The sequence below is a fragment of the Oppia nitens genome, unplaced genomic scaffold (genome assembly GCF_028296485.1).
Source record: "Oppia nitens isolate AA-2021 unplaced genomic scaffold, nextdenovo-longstitch-racon4-pilon3 scaffold1_pilon_pilon_pilon, whole genome shotgun sequence".
NCBI lineage: Eukaryota > Metazoa > Arthropoda > Arachnida > Sarcoptiformes > Oppiidae > Oppia > Oppia nitens.
Genome location: NW_026533199.1, coordinates 1,350,441 through 1,365,846, shown reverse-complemented (window position 1 = coordinate 1,365,846; position 15,406 = coordinate 1,350,441). Strand labels below are relative to the sequence as shown.

The window sequence follows — 15,406 nt, the reverse complement described above, 5'->3', positions numbered from 1 at the left end:
TAATGGAGAGTCTATTACATATTTTCTTACAATTGATGGAAATGTGTATCAATGCGGAAAAATAGATAAAACTGTATTTAATAATCCAACAAAAATTAATAATATTAATTCAATCAATGATATAATCGGTAATTATATAAAAAAATCTGACAAATATTATGAATTAATTTATGAGTCAAACATTAAATTACGAAAATTATATTACAAATCATTTGATGGGTTATTTGCCGTCGAATGCAATAAAACTTATCAAACAATTGATTTGGATTTATATGTCAAGAATTATAAAGAAATCAATGAAAAACCAAACAATTTATTGAATTGTTTTAAAACACTAAAACTGTTGGGTTTTGGAAGTTATGGAAAATTATATAAAGTTGAAGACAAAGATACTAACGAACTGTTTGCCATAAAAGATATCATATTAAATGGTAAATTAAAATAAAATATAATATACTTTTAATTATTATTTTAATTTTTAGATGAAAATCACAAATTAATTGTTTTCCAAGAAGTTAAGCAATTAATGAAACTTCGGTCACAATTTGTGGTCAACTGTTATGACGCGTGGTTTGAGTTCAACAATCTATTCATTCAAATGGAGTTATGTTCACAAAGTCTTAAACATATCATTGAAATGAAAGCCAAAACATTTCAAAGACAATCCAATGAACCGATGGATTGTATCGAGTATTACATTACAAGTCATATAATGCTTGAGTTGTGTGAATGCGTTGAATATTTGCATACAAGAGATCCGCCGGTCATTCACCGCGACCTCAAACCCGCAAATATACTCATCAATGATAAGCCAATTGATAATAGATTTCTAAAACTATGTGACTTTGGTGTAGCCATAGATCACAATCGTATGGGCAGTCAATCGGAATTACACACCAAAAAAGTCGGAACAATGAAATATATGGCACCGGAAGTCATAGATAATAACGGTTTCATCATTAGAGTGGCATATAATGAGAAAAGCGATATCTATAGTATGGGTATAATATTGTGTGATTTATTTGATGTCAACAGCGCTAATGATTTAAGGTATACTAATAATATTTGATTCAAAAATAAACATTAATTAATTTTTTTAAAATAATTATTTATTAAGAAAATTTAAAGACTCGTATTGTCAACAAAATTTAAATGTTTATATTAAAAACATTTCCAAATTAATATCATCAATGTTACAATCAAGATATTATGATAGACCATAGTGTACTGAAATTATCAAGGATAATTTACAATATGTTAATTACGATTTAATTGACACAAAATTGATAAATCAATTTAAAACAATTGAAACAAATGAAACAAATAATATTTTTAGACAAATATATTTTTCGAAAATCGATAAAATGTTAGAAAAATAGTTTAATATTATTAACATTATATAATATTGTCTATTATTTGCATATTTGTATATATAATAGTATTATTTAAAAGATTGTATTTTTTATTAGAAAAATATACATTATATATTTATAACCAATCTATTTGTAACACTATTTACTATTTCTATGTAATTCTTTAACTACAGTATATTGATATATTTTTCAATAATTATCATAGTTATTTAAAAAAATATATGTAAAAAATTAGCAACAAAATAATAAATAAACCTTTTTTATTTTATTCAATATTTATTGATACAACTAATTAAAAAACTAATTTGAATACAATTTAGAATAGATTTTTTTATACTCTTATAAAAAAGAGATTTATATTTGCCGCCAATTTTAGGCCAATATTGGCCTGGCTAGCCATTCCCTATCAGTCAATGAGTAGAGTCATCACATTTATGTCCGATTCGGGTTTAGGTGGTGGTGGGAGGGGAAGGGAGAGAGAGAGACCTAATGGATCTAATTGTTTGACTCAATTAATAATAATTGTTTTCTGGTGTCGTTGTCTTTATCCAATTGTTTAGGTTCATCGGTGTCGTTATCCAAACAGTCTGACATCAAGTCTTCCCAATCGAAGAAATCAAAAAAATCAAAAAAGAAGACAATGAGTAGTTCATCGAAAACTGGCGATCAATCGAAACAAACGATTTCAAAAACTGTATCAAAAACTCCATCAAAAGGTGGTATTTCTGGTCATTTCGGACCTCAGTCATGACATCCGGAACACAGACGAAATGATTTTTGTTTTACAGTATATTTATTATTATTTATTTGAGTTGACTTTCATTGAAGAATATTCTGCGATTTAATTTAATATATTTTAAGTCAATTTTCTATTCAAATATATTTTAATTTTATTGATTTTATAGAATTTGTTTTATTTTTTTTATTAATTTATTTGTATTACTATTACTAATTACTCAACTATTTCGAAGTCTATCTATATTTATATTTAATACTGTATTATAATTATATTACGTTTTTTTGCAATTGTCTTTTTTTATTAAATATGCAAAAAATAAAATTTAAAATAAAAAGCACTTTTTATTACTATTTTTGTCTCTCAATTAATATTTATTGATATTTGAAAACTAAACGAAAACTAATTTCAATACAATTTGTAAAATATTTTTGAATCTAATAATTTAAAAAAAAACTTTTTTAAAGAGTAAAAAAGCAAAACTTTTTGTATATGTAATGATCGGTCAATCATATTATTAGTCGGAATTTTAGATCACAGATATCTTAGAAGAAATGATTTATTTTGTTTTGTTTTACTTTTCATATTTATATTATTATTAATTTATTGGCTGTTATTTGAAAAATATTCTGTGATTTATTTTAGTAGATATTCTATTGTGAATTGTATTTAAATTTTAAAATTTTGTTGATTTTTTGTCGTTATTATTTTTTAGCAAAATTTAATTTAAAAAATAACATTTTTATCATTATTAGTAGCTTTACAGTAATAACGTAAAGTTTATATATTTTATTACGACAGAATTAACTTTAGTTACTTTATATTTAAAATTTCGAGTCGCGTTTAGCCTTAAACATTATAATAATTATAATAAACAATTTTATAACACTATTTGTTTACATCATTTGTTACACTATTTATGACTATAATTTATATTATAGATAATTACCATAGAAATATTATGTCTATCAAAAAAATAAAATATATAATATTTTAAAAATAACTAAATAATTAATCTAAAAATAATCGAAAGTTTAGTTACTTTTATAAAAATTTTAATGTAATTTCTTTTAAAAAGATGTCTTCAATAGAATTGTTAAATAATATTGAATTATGTAATAAAATATCACAAGAATTGAAATATAAAATCAAAAGATTTCATTGTAATTACGATAGTATATGGTTTGTGACAATTGATGATCGCGTCTATACATTGGGTAATAACTGGAGGGGTAATCTTGGTTTGGGTCACAACAATGATGTCAATGAACCACAAGTTATACCAGAATTGTGTTATAAAAATGTTAACAAATTCAGTGTCGGATTTATGTTTGCATTTTGTATAACAAGTGATCAACAAATATATAGCTGGGGTTGGAATAGATTTAATCAATTGGGTAGACATACCAGTGATGAGTACAGCAAACCAGTAATCATTACATTACTCAGCGATAAATGTATTATTGATATCACCAGTGGTTATCATCATTCACTAGCCCTCAGCAGTGATGGCACTGTCTATGGTTGGGGTCATAACAATGACGGTCAGTGCGGTTGCGGACAACAAATTAAATATATTGAAAGACCGACTCATATTATATTTCCCACAAATACTGTCATTAAATCAATTTATTGTTACAATGACTGTTCATTTGCCATAACAAGTGATGAACTCGTATACAGTTGGGGTAACAATAGAGACAATCAATTGGGACATAAAAATAGTAATCAATACATAAAACCAAAACTGATTAATAATTTAAATAATATAAAAAGTATTTCATTCAATATTGAAGTGTTTATTACATATTTTCTTACAAACGATGGAAATGTGTATCAATGCGGAAAAATAGATGAAACTGTATTTAATAATCCAACAAAAATTAATAATATTAATTCAATCAATGATATGATCGGTAATTATATAAAAAAATCTGACAAATATTATGAATTAATTTATGAGCCAAACATTAAATTACGAAAATTATATCACAAATCATTTGATGAGTTATTTGCCGTCGAATGCAATAAAACTTATCAAACAATTGATTTGGATTTATATGTCAAGAATTATAAAGAAATTAATGAAAAACCAAACAATTTATATAATTGTTTTAAAACATTAAAACTGTTGGGTTCTGGAAGTTATGGAAAAGTATATAAAGTTGAAGACAAAGACACTAACGAATTGTTTGCCATAAAAGATATCATATTAAACGGTATAATGAAATTTAAAAAATAACTAAAATATAATATACTTTTAATTATTATTTTAATTTATAGATGAAAATCACAAATTAAATGTTTTCAAAGAAGTAAAGCAATTAATGAAACTTCGGTCACAATTTGTGGTCAACTGTTTGGACGCGTGGTTTGAGTTCAACAATCTATTCATTCAAATGGAGTTATGTTCACAAAGTCTTAAAGATTTCATTAAACTGAAGGCAAAAACATTTCAAAGACAATCCAATGAACCGATGGATTGTATCGAGTATTACATTACAAGTCATATAATGCTAGAGTTGTGTGAATGCGTTGAATATTTGCATACAAGAGATCCGCCGGTCATTCATCGCGACCTCAAACCCGCAAATATACTCATCAATGATAAGCCAATCGATAATCGGTTTATAAAATTAGGTGACTTTGGTTTGTCCACTGATCACATCCGTACGGATACTCATTCAATAAGTCATACACCAAATGTAGGAACACTTAAATATAGAGCGCCAGAGATTAATACCGATCCCAACAACTGTACACAAAAATATAACGAAAAATGTGATGTCTATAGTCTAGCAATCATTTTAATGGATATTTTTGATTTAAATGATATTACTATTGATGGGTAAGTTTTTTTAAAAAATAATTATTTCAATTTATAGTTTTAAATTTTACTATTTTTTCTATCTAATAGTTCAAGCATTAAAATTTACAATAATAGTAGTGTTGGATATTATATGGAAAATGTGTTTAATCTGATCCAACAAATGAAACAATTACAATACACTGCTAGACCCACGTGTACACAAATTGTCCTGGATCAACTTAATTATATTAATATAGTGGATAAACAATTATTTCAACAATCAATAATTGCACAATTAAGTGATGACGATATATTTAGACAAATATTTATTACTAAATCAAATGAAATATAAAATAATACTATTATAATGTATTTGTATTATTATTATTTTAATTGGCTATCATTGAAGTATATTTTGTAATTTACTTTTATTTTATTTTATTTAAATCTATTTCCTATTCAAATATATTTTTAAACTTAAATTTTTTTTTAATTCATATTATTTGTTGTATATTTATAATCAATCTATTTGTGTTACTAATTAATAATTACTAAACTATTTTAAAACACTATTTACTATTTCTATTTAATACAATAACTACATTATACTGTATTAATATATTTTTCAATAATTATTGTCTTTTTTTAAACATATATTTTAAAAAATTAGCAACAAAATCAATAAATAAACATTTGTTTATTTTATTCAATATTTATTGACATAACTAATGAGAAAACTAATTTGAATACAATTTACAAAAGATTTTTATTTTGAGTCTAATAAAAGAGAGAGAAATACTTTGAAGATTTTTGAAGAGTAAAAGAGAAAACTTTTTTGTATATGTAGTGATCGGTCGGTCATATCATAGACGACAACGACGACTACAACTACCGATGCTTTTTTGTGGACTCTTTTTTTTGTTGGTTACTAACCCGCGAACGGGTGCCGAGTGGTTCCGCCGCTGAATGATTGCGTTCTACCGTATGTCGGCAACGATGGAAACGACGACAAGTGATTCTTGTGGCATTTGATGGCCACCAATGCAATGGTTGCGCCGATAGCTAAGCCAACAATAAACGGGACAACGTATCCACCGCCTAAACCGCCACCGCCGCCGCCCATCGATCGTTTAGACGCTGTGGATGAAGTTTTGCCGGCTTTGGGTCCCATTTTTTGTTCTTCTTTGGCCAATAATACAAGCGATTCAAGTGAATGACAATTTGAAGACAACAGAAAACAGTGACTATGTGTGTGAATGTCTTGTGTTTTGTGTTTACCACCAAAAAAAATAATTGACAATTAGTTTCAAGACTTTTTTTGTTGATTGATTTCAATTATATTTAATTTCTTAACTGAATTTTTTCTAATATAATATGTTTTTGAATTTAAATTTTGTTTTTTTTTCAATGAATTCATATTCAATTGATTTTTGTTTGTTTGTTTGACATTTGATATTTGAATCGCGCGATATCACTGATAAGACAGTTAATTGTTTAAAATTTTTAAAATTTATTAATCATTTAGTTTTGTCGCACTAATAAATTGTTGAATAAATTAATAATAATAATATGACTTATAGTGACTAACATATATCAAAAAAATGATCGGTTGGACACAATTTAAGATAAATTTGTTAACTATTTTCATAGTATTCCTATCGTTAAGGTATATATATATATTGATATATCTAACATATACTTTATATCAAGAAATATAGAAATTTAAAAAAAACTATTTTATCCATAGCTATGGTGTTATGACTGACACAACAACAACTGATCCACCATTAAGCGCCAGTATCATAGCAATACTATTCATCGGTAGTATACTATCACTGGTCATTCAGTGTGGCGGCTGTATAATTATCGTTTGGCTGTTTATGCGGACAATACATAACATTGCCCGACCCGAGCGCTCAACACGAAAACCAAAAGTGATTCACATATACACTGCACCCCAACCCGTGAATACGATTACTACTACTACCGCTGCTGTCGCTGTCCCACAGTCACCACAACCAATGTATCAGCCATTAAAATCTCAGAGTCCAACACCAGTCCAGACACCACAAGTATCGGTCATTAAACCATTAGAAAAATCATCGGCCAATCGTAATGACAGTAAAGATAATGAGGAGCTTACTGTGCGATCTAACTAAATGTTATTATTATTTTTTTGCTTATATACTGTATATTTCAATGTATGCCTAAATTTTTTTTGATGTCTAATTCAAATATTTATTAATTATAAATATTTTTTAAAAATTGTATATTTAGTGTAAATAATAAATTATTAAAAATAGTAATATTTCCAAACACATCAAATACTATAGCAAATCAACAGCAAAATATAATTAATAAACATTTAATTTAATTAATTTTCATTTTATTCATTATACTATAAAAAATGTTTTTTTTAAAAATATAAATATACAAAAAAATATATATAAATATAATAATAATATTAATTATTATATACGTCATGACCAGATTTTAAATATTTCACTTTGTGTTACATTATATATATATATATATATTGATATATATGAATAAATTGTTTCAATAAATGGTAAGTGAAATGACCAGCAAATTGTAATTTACGCACAAAAAATACACTAAAAATATATATATAAATTATGTAAAAATTATATAAATATTTTATCATCATAATAAATATTCATTAAAAAAATTATCAATTATTTTGTTTTTTTAATAGCTTAATACATTAGTATTTGTTGATCGATCGATTGATTGATTGATTGTATATAACTTTTATAATGTAATAAATATATCTTACAATTTATTTATATAGATTTGATTTTAGCTTAATTTTTTTTAGCAATTGTTTAAATTAAATTTATATATTTATAAATATATAATTATCTAATTAATTACCTAATTAAATAAATATAAATATATACTGTATATATATATATATATATATATATATATATATCTATATTTATATTATATCATCGATCAGCCATCAATTTTATACATATAAAAAAGGATTGATTATATAAAGAGCAGTGATTTTTTTATATTATCGTATTATAAATAAATAAAACAAACAAAAAAACATTTAAAATATAATTTACAATATAACGCAAGCAATTATATAAATAAGTAAAAATTATAATAAAAATAACCAAAAAAAAATTGTAATCATTGTGTTATATTAGTAGTTTTGTAAATGATTTAGTGTCTATTGATGTGTATATGTGTTTATAGATGAGTCTCATGTGATATACTATTAGTGGTCCGTTTTTTTAGGAAATAGTATAGAATGCCTGCCTGTGCCATAACATCGATAGTGCCGGCAGTAAACGAGTCTACATTTGCCGACGTGGCGGCGGCAGCGGCCATACTTGTGCCACCACTTGTACTACTACTACTACTGCCAGCACCGGGTGGTCTGATTAATGTCGGCCCAAAAACAGTGGCCAAGTTATGTAAAGACATTTTATTGTGTTCTTCAAACTGGTTCACTCTGTGTGGACAATATTATTATCATTATAAACATTATAATCAATAATAATAATAATAATTTTAATTACTTATAGAGATGTTCAATAAGATGGTTGATAATGGTTTGGTTCGGTTGTGCCAACAATACAAACAATGAATGCAAACGTTTACTCTTTTCCGATACATTTGCCATATCTATTGAAATAATTTCATTCATTCATTCATTCATTCATTAAAATATGAGATAATTTCATAAAAAAATAAATAATAACTAATGACTACTAACTGAAGGCATCAATAAAATCCTTGTATAAGGCATTAGTGAAGAGTGATTCCGGCAGTTCACGTAAGTATAGCTTTAAAATACCAGTAACGGCATTGATGTCAATATCTTTGATCAATAGATCCGCTTCGTAAGCGTCTATTAAATAAATAAATATATAAATAACAAATTATAAATATTATATATAAAAAATCTTAAATACAACTATCACTCACTTGTTTCGAAAGCTTTACGCAGTTTTTGTATATCTGATGACAGGCCGGACACTCGATATATGCCGACCTCTTTCATACCTCTTCGCTCGACTTCACGAATACAACTGCTTATCAAATAAGGAATACTTGTCTTCTCTTTTCTGTTTTTAAAAAAATTAAATCATTAAATTGTGTCAAAACAAACAAATCCAATGAGTACTTACCGGCACACCTGAGCCACGGCTAATCCAAAGGCACCGCATGTTTTAGTTACCGGTAATCGACTCAATTGCGACTCCGACGAGACATATCTCGCAGATATAGTTAATACACACTATAATAATAATAGTATGAAAATCAATACATTATTATCAGATCCTTAACTACATATAAAAAACACGGTTTTAAGACATACGTCTAAAATTGGAACCATTTGTTCGGTTTGTTTGCTTGAGAGCCACGTTTGGCTCAATTCGAGACCAGCTTTGCCTCTGAAAAATGGTTTTTGTTGACCATTAATCTCTTCGTAACAAAGTATACGCAACGTTTGGGAACCGTCCAAATCCATGATAAACTCCTGAGTGTAAAACAAAACAAAAACACATTATTGAGACAAACGAGTCGACAATTAATCAAAAATTAGCGATTCTGACAAATACCTGATCAAAGTGTGGTTCAATTGTTTGTCGGCATACTTGAGTAACACCTCGTTGCAGATAATGGCCATAAGTGTCCAATTCAAGTACAAAAAATATATCTGTGTCCACAAAAAAAAACAAATATCGAAACCCAAAAATGGTAATTAATAATTATAATAAATGATTAACTCATGAGTTAATAATAATAATAATATATTACCGGCTTCTCTACTCAATCCTTTCAGATGTTTAACAGTTAAGTATAAGTCGCCAAACAATAAGTCATCGTCTTTTGGCGATCGTAACAGAAATGAGCCCAAAGAGTTGGCGCTCAGGTTCTGTCATAAAAATTATCGGATAATTAATTATACAAAAATATATAACAAATTAATTACCGTTATTAACGTTAATAGTGTTTTTTATTAAAATTTAATGCCTACCTTACGACAGGTTTCAACCCATGCTTGTAGTTCATGAAAATTGATTGACTCGACAATGTTTTTAGTGATTTGAGCTAATAATTTACAAACAAAAAACAAACAATATATTAATTATTACTAATCGTTAGATAAAATAAATTGATTTTATATAACAATTAACAACAACAACAACAAAATCTACTGAAAAAATTCAATTACCAGATTGTTGTAAAACTTTGATGGATTCGCTCCATTGACTTCTTTCAAAATCAGATGACAAATAAAATGTATAGATTTTTCCACTTTTATGACTAATCGAAAACTTTTGTTGCGGTATATATAAGACCAGATGTGCCTCCTATTGCCAGTCCATCAGTCAATCAGTAATATATTCAAATGTTAAGTAAATTAATTAATTAATTACWAAACAAATGTGAATCAATCAAATAAAACAAAAATGTTTACCAAATCTGATCTCTTTTTCTTTAATTTTTCCAACAATTTTGTATTAACTTTTCCTTTCTAATGGATAACAAAAAAAATGTATTATTATTAACTATTTTATAGATAAAACTTTTTAAAACAAATATAYGATTTAATAACCACTAATCAAACCTCTTTCTCTTCTTCACGCGCTATCTGATGACGTGTTGTGATTACTCGTGACTTAATATTAAGTAAATTATTGCTAATCTCTTTGTTATCGACTAAACAAAACAAAAAAAAACAAACAATAAAAATCAATTATAGATAACAAACAATAGACATAAAAAAGACATTAAAAAACATACCATTAGTTTGATTATCATTATCTAAAATTGTGATCTCGTTTAGCACATTATAATATTTCAATTCAAATGTAAACTTTTGTCTAAAAACAAACACACAAACAAAACAATTGTTTTTAATAACATATATATAAAAATATAATTATTAAATCCAATTAAATAGATTATAATTACTTAGTCGATGGCTTATATTTGGCGCAAACGATAACATCGTTAAACAAGAATAGATGTCTTAACTTTCGTCTATCATCACTACCACCAGTGCTCTCAACAATAAAACTTTCTTTGACTAATCGTCTCTGTGTTTTGTCCTGAACCTAAATAATATGGTTAATCACACCAATTAATGAAACACATCCAACAAATCCAATAGTCTTTATCCATAAATGAACTATACTTACGGGAAACATCTGTTCGGTGGCCGCTATGTTCAGATCGTTTAGAAAACATTGAGTCATCTTTAAGGCACTCTTCAGTGCTCTGTATTCATCGATCTGATGGTCACTATATTTGAGCAAATCGTGTAAAACCAGTGCATTCTTCTGGACTCTGGCCACAGGTTTATGAAGTAGTTCTTTAATGAGTTATCAGTAAATAAAAATCAAATTAAATAACTATTTTAAAGTTATTATTATTAATATCATCAACAATACCTTCCAGACTAATCGACTGGCCTTTCATAGCCATAATTTTGATTGACTATAATAAATAAAATTAAACAAAAAAAAACATTTAATAATAACAACACCAATAGCTGATAATGTAATGGTTTGGTTGACATACTCTTGTGATTTCACTAAATTGATTGTTAGTTGCGCTACAATTATGAATGGTTTCGATGGCTTTGGAGTAATTCTTGAGGAAAGCACTGTAAGCACCCAAACGACTGGCCAAAACTTTGAACAATTCTCCGACATTGGCTGTCATCGTCGTCTTCTGGCCGTTAGAACCGACGGCGGCTCCGGTCGGGTTCGGGTGACAGCCATTGGTGTTGACACCGATTTTTGACATCACTTTTTTGAGTCCTTCGAGAAAATGGTTATGAATTGTATGCAATTCGGGTATCTTATAGAAAATGGTCGTCAAGTCTTCGCTGGTCAATAATGGATGAGTTGTTCCCAGTGTTGACTTCATTGCTTTCATATACTTTATACCAACAAAAAAAATTAAATTAAAATTAAAGCATATTTTTTAATTACAAAAATAAATGTATTATAAAATTGTGGCCTAAATATAGACAATAGTACCGGTAATTATTTTTTTTTTATAAAATGTTTATAAAATGTTAAATTATTAAATGTTTACTAATAATTAGAGATTCAATTAAAACTTAATGACCGGTAATTTTTTTCTTTTATTTAAATTTATTTATTTTACTGTTTTTAAATTATATGTGCAAATACAGTATATTATTTGTATTATACAGTTTAGCTTTAATTATATACAGTATAATAATAATACTAACAATTTTGTAAATTTTATTATTATTTTTTTTAAAATTATAAATAACTTTTATATACTTAATTAAAATATTTTTAGCAACTATTTGTCTGAATTATTGTGTTAAAATTTCCTCATTTTAAAAAGCCAGTTTTCTTATATAATAAATGTTAGTATTATTTTATTTATTTATTTTTTTTTATAAAATAAAACTATTTATATTAAATTATTGACAATATTTTTACAATGATAACTTAAATTATAGATGTAATATTTTTTAATTAATTAATTAAATTATACATTTTAAACTATTTTAAATTATTTATATATATGGCTTTTTTTAATTAATTAATTTTTGATTAATTTTAATTAACTTAATTTTTTTCAGAGCTTATTAATAATTAATATCAATAATATAGTTTGTAAAAATTTACATTAACTTAAATATATTATACGATTAATTTAAGGCAATTAAAAATAATTTCTAATATAATGATAAAATAAACTAAAAAATTTTAATTTATAATAATTTTTTAACAAAAAAAATGCTAATTACCTGGATCAGTGTGCTGAGACAATCAACATAAATGGTTTCGCTTTCAATAATGTTATTTATAATACAATGGTACATGGTCATATTTTTATTGTCACCATCAGTCGATTTAATCGTATTTTTCTTGAATAAATCAAACAACAAAAATTATAATTAAAAAAATTAAATAAATAATTCATTTATTCTAATAATAAAAAATAAAATATTTATTTTTAATAATTTCAATACACTGTATACCTGATTGTCGCTGAGATGATCTAATGATAAGACTTTTTTATCGCCACTATCAGCGATGATATCGCCCTCAAATACTTCGTCATAAGTAGGGGCTTGAAGTTCTGATTCTTTGTTTTTGTCCAACGATGACATCGATTGCATATCGTATGTATCACCGCTTGTGTCGATCAGATGCGAATCACGCAAACGATTATTACCACCAACACCAACAACATTGTCATCCATGTCGTGATCGCTGGACAACGATTGCGATATATGTGTTTCATTATCGTCGCTATCATCGCCACGCGATGATGTCTCTTCTTTGCGCAAAAAGTAATCAATATTAACATAATTGGCGTAACTATTGGATAAATTATCTGCCGTATCGTTTGATGATGATTGTTCACTGTGGACAGTGGTGGTGGGTTCATCGGGAGCTACTGTATCGTAGATATTTGGTTCATCAGTATATAGGATACTGTTGTCGCTGATACTTGTGGTGTCCTTATCATCGTTATCGTCATTATTGCTACTATTGTTGGTATTGTTCTTCTTATGTTTCGCCGACGACGACGAATGTTTGTGAAGAAGATTATTGTCATCAAATTTTCTGGCATTTATTGAATCACTTTTGGCAACTTTCGGTTTACGCGGTGGTGTCGGCGGTCTTTTCTTTTTGTTAGCCAATAATACTATCCAAAAAAATAATTGAAGAGTTTGTCGTGAAAAACAAAACAAAAAATATACCGAATTAAACAACACTAGCAATACATACATTCATTGCCATCATTTGAGGTAATATTATGTCTATCGGTCAACAACGGCGATGACTGATATAATGGATTATCAATTAACGGCTTCCTATTGTTGTTGTTGTTGTTGCTGCTGTTCAGATCAGATCTCTGTATTTGGCCATAGCTGCTAACAGTAATAACAGTAACATATTGGTCGTCTTTGGTCACACCATTGTTATCGCCACTATTGCTGTTAACCAATACATCGTCAACTGGTGTCGACGTTGTGGTCGTTGTCGTCTCCGACTTACTATTATCATCGTTGATATCCAACAACTCGTTATTACCGAATGTATTGGCTATAAATAAACATCAGAAACAACAACAAAGAGTTAGTGTCCAACAACTATGACAACAAATTTAGATGATCTCAATGAATGATATCTCATACCAAATAACTTGTGTTTGTCGACATCTTCAAGCAGTTGTTGCAGATATTGTACATAAAACTCTTCTTTTTCAAGCTCTTTCCTCAGCTGATCCACTCGATGCTGATGTTTATCCAGATTGGCCTTAACATCTTGTTCCCATTCTTCGGGTAACTGACACGTCTGGCCGAAACGTTGTGACCAGGCATCGGAAAAATCGCGAAATACATTACTACCGACTGATTGACAGTCGTCGCCACCACCGCCGCCGCAACCATCGGCTTCATCGACATCGCCGATACTACTCATTTCAATCACCACTACTACTACTACTTCTAACTTCTTAGATCACCACTAATCAGATACAGAAATTAAAATGATATGATATTATCATTAAATAATATATCCATTGTTGACACACATATCATAAATACTTTGATATACTGTTAACAATAATACTTACATTAATGTCATTCAAAATATGATATCAAAACAAACACTGCATTACTTTATTCACTGATATATTAATATTAATATAACTATTATATAACAACACCATTGATATTACATTACAAACACCACTAATCATATATCAATCAATCATTTAATTGTATTATAAAAATTCAATTCAATTAGTAATGTCTATTAAAAAATTTATTATATATTTACTAATAATAATATTATTAGTATTAATCATTCAATTGTGGTTTCCATATACAGTTGAAAATAATATTAATTAATTAGTATAGCGATTGTCAACACAAAAAACAATATATGATATTTACATAATATAAATATATAATGTTATATAAGTGTTAATATTAAAACTAATAATAATAATAATAATAATATACAGTATTATTGATACCCAACCCGTATTAGTTGACAGACAACTATTTTTAATACATAAGTACAGTATATAACTCCCATAAAGTATATATCATAAACAGTCTAACCATACAACTACTGGTACTATACTGTACTACTGGTATAGATGTTGTAAACTATTGAATAATACAGTAGTTTTTTTTTTATTAGATGTTTATACAGGCATGGTCATTGGTAATAGTAAAATATTTATTATTATTTTTTTAATAAAAAAAATATTTTATATTTATTTATACAGTATATGAGAAAATTTGTTGCAATAAAAAAAATATTTATAATTTTTTTGCCCCTAAATGTGTTTTTTCTATATATATATATGCGTTTAATATATGTTTTTATGGTTTTATTATTATGTTTTTGTTTGTGTGTTAATTTTATTTAAAAATAACTTTTTTCATAAAAAATAGTAAATTTCTAAATAAAATTATAATATTAA

General features: G+C 26.8%; 2 protein-coding genes across 2 annotated transcripts; one reads left to right on the top strand and one right to left on the bottom strand.

Annotated features, from left to right (window-relative positions):
* Nucleotides 1-6,519: 6,519 nt before the first annotated feature.
* On the top strand, nt 6,520-7,077 carry LOC128952736 (uncharacterized). The gene is made up of 2 exons (XM_054298174.1): nt 6,520-6,584; nt 6,666-7,077. The coding sequence occupies exons 1-2, from the start codon at nt 6,520-6,522 to the stop codon at nt 7,075-7,077; spliced, it is 477 nt and encodes a 158-aa protein (XP_054154149.1).
* A 1,017-nt stretch (nt 7,078-8,094) lies between these two features.
* On the bottom strand, nt 8,095-14,667 carry LOC128952816 (active breakpoint cluster region-related protein-like). The gene is made up of 22 exons (XM_054298266.1): nt 14,546-14,667; nt 14,106-14,436; nt 13,696-14,013; nt 12,939-13,612; nt 12,705-12,824; nt 11,492-11,854; nt 11,362-11,407; nt 11,110-11,282; nt 10,883-11,025; nt 10,712-10,791; nt 10,536-10,627; nt 10,386-10,442; nt 10,140-10,278; nt 9,942-10,015; nt 9,722-9,839; nt 9,523-9,620; nt 9,279-9,440; nt 9,088-9,197; nt 8,885-9,024; nt 8,673-8,807; nt 8,476-8,581; nt 8,095-8,408 (listed from the first exon to the last, which is right to left on the bottom strand). Exons 2-22 carry the CDS (start codon nt 14,389-14,391, stop codon nt 8,144-8,146), a joined length of 3,699 nt encoding a protein of 1,232 aa, XP_054154241.1. The 5' UTR covers nt 14,392-14,436; nt 14,546-14,667; the 3' UTR covers nt 8,095-8,143.
* Nucleotides 14,668-15,406: the final 739 nt, after the last annotated feature.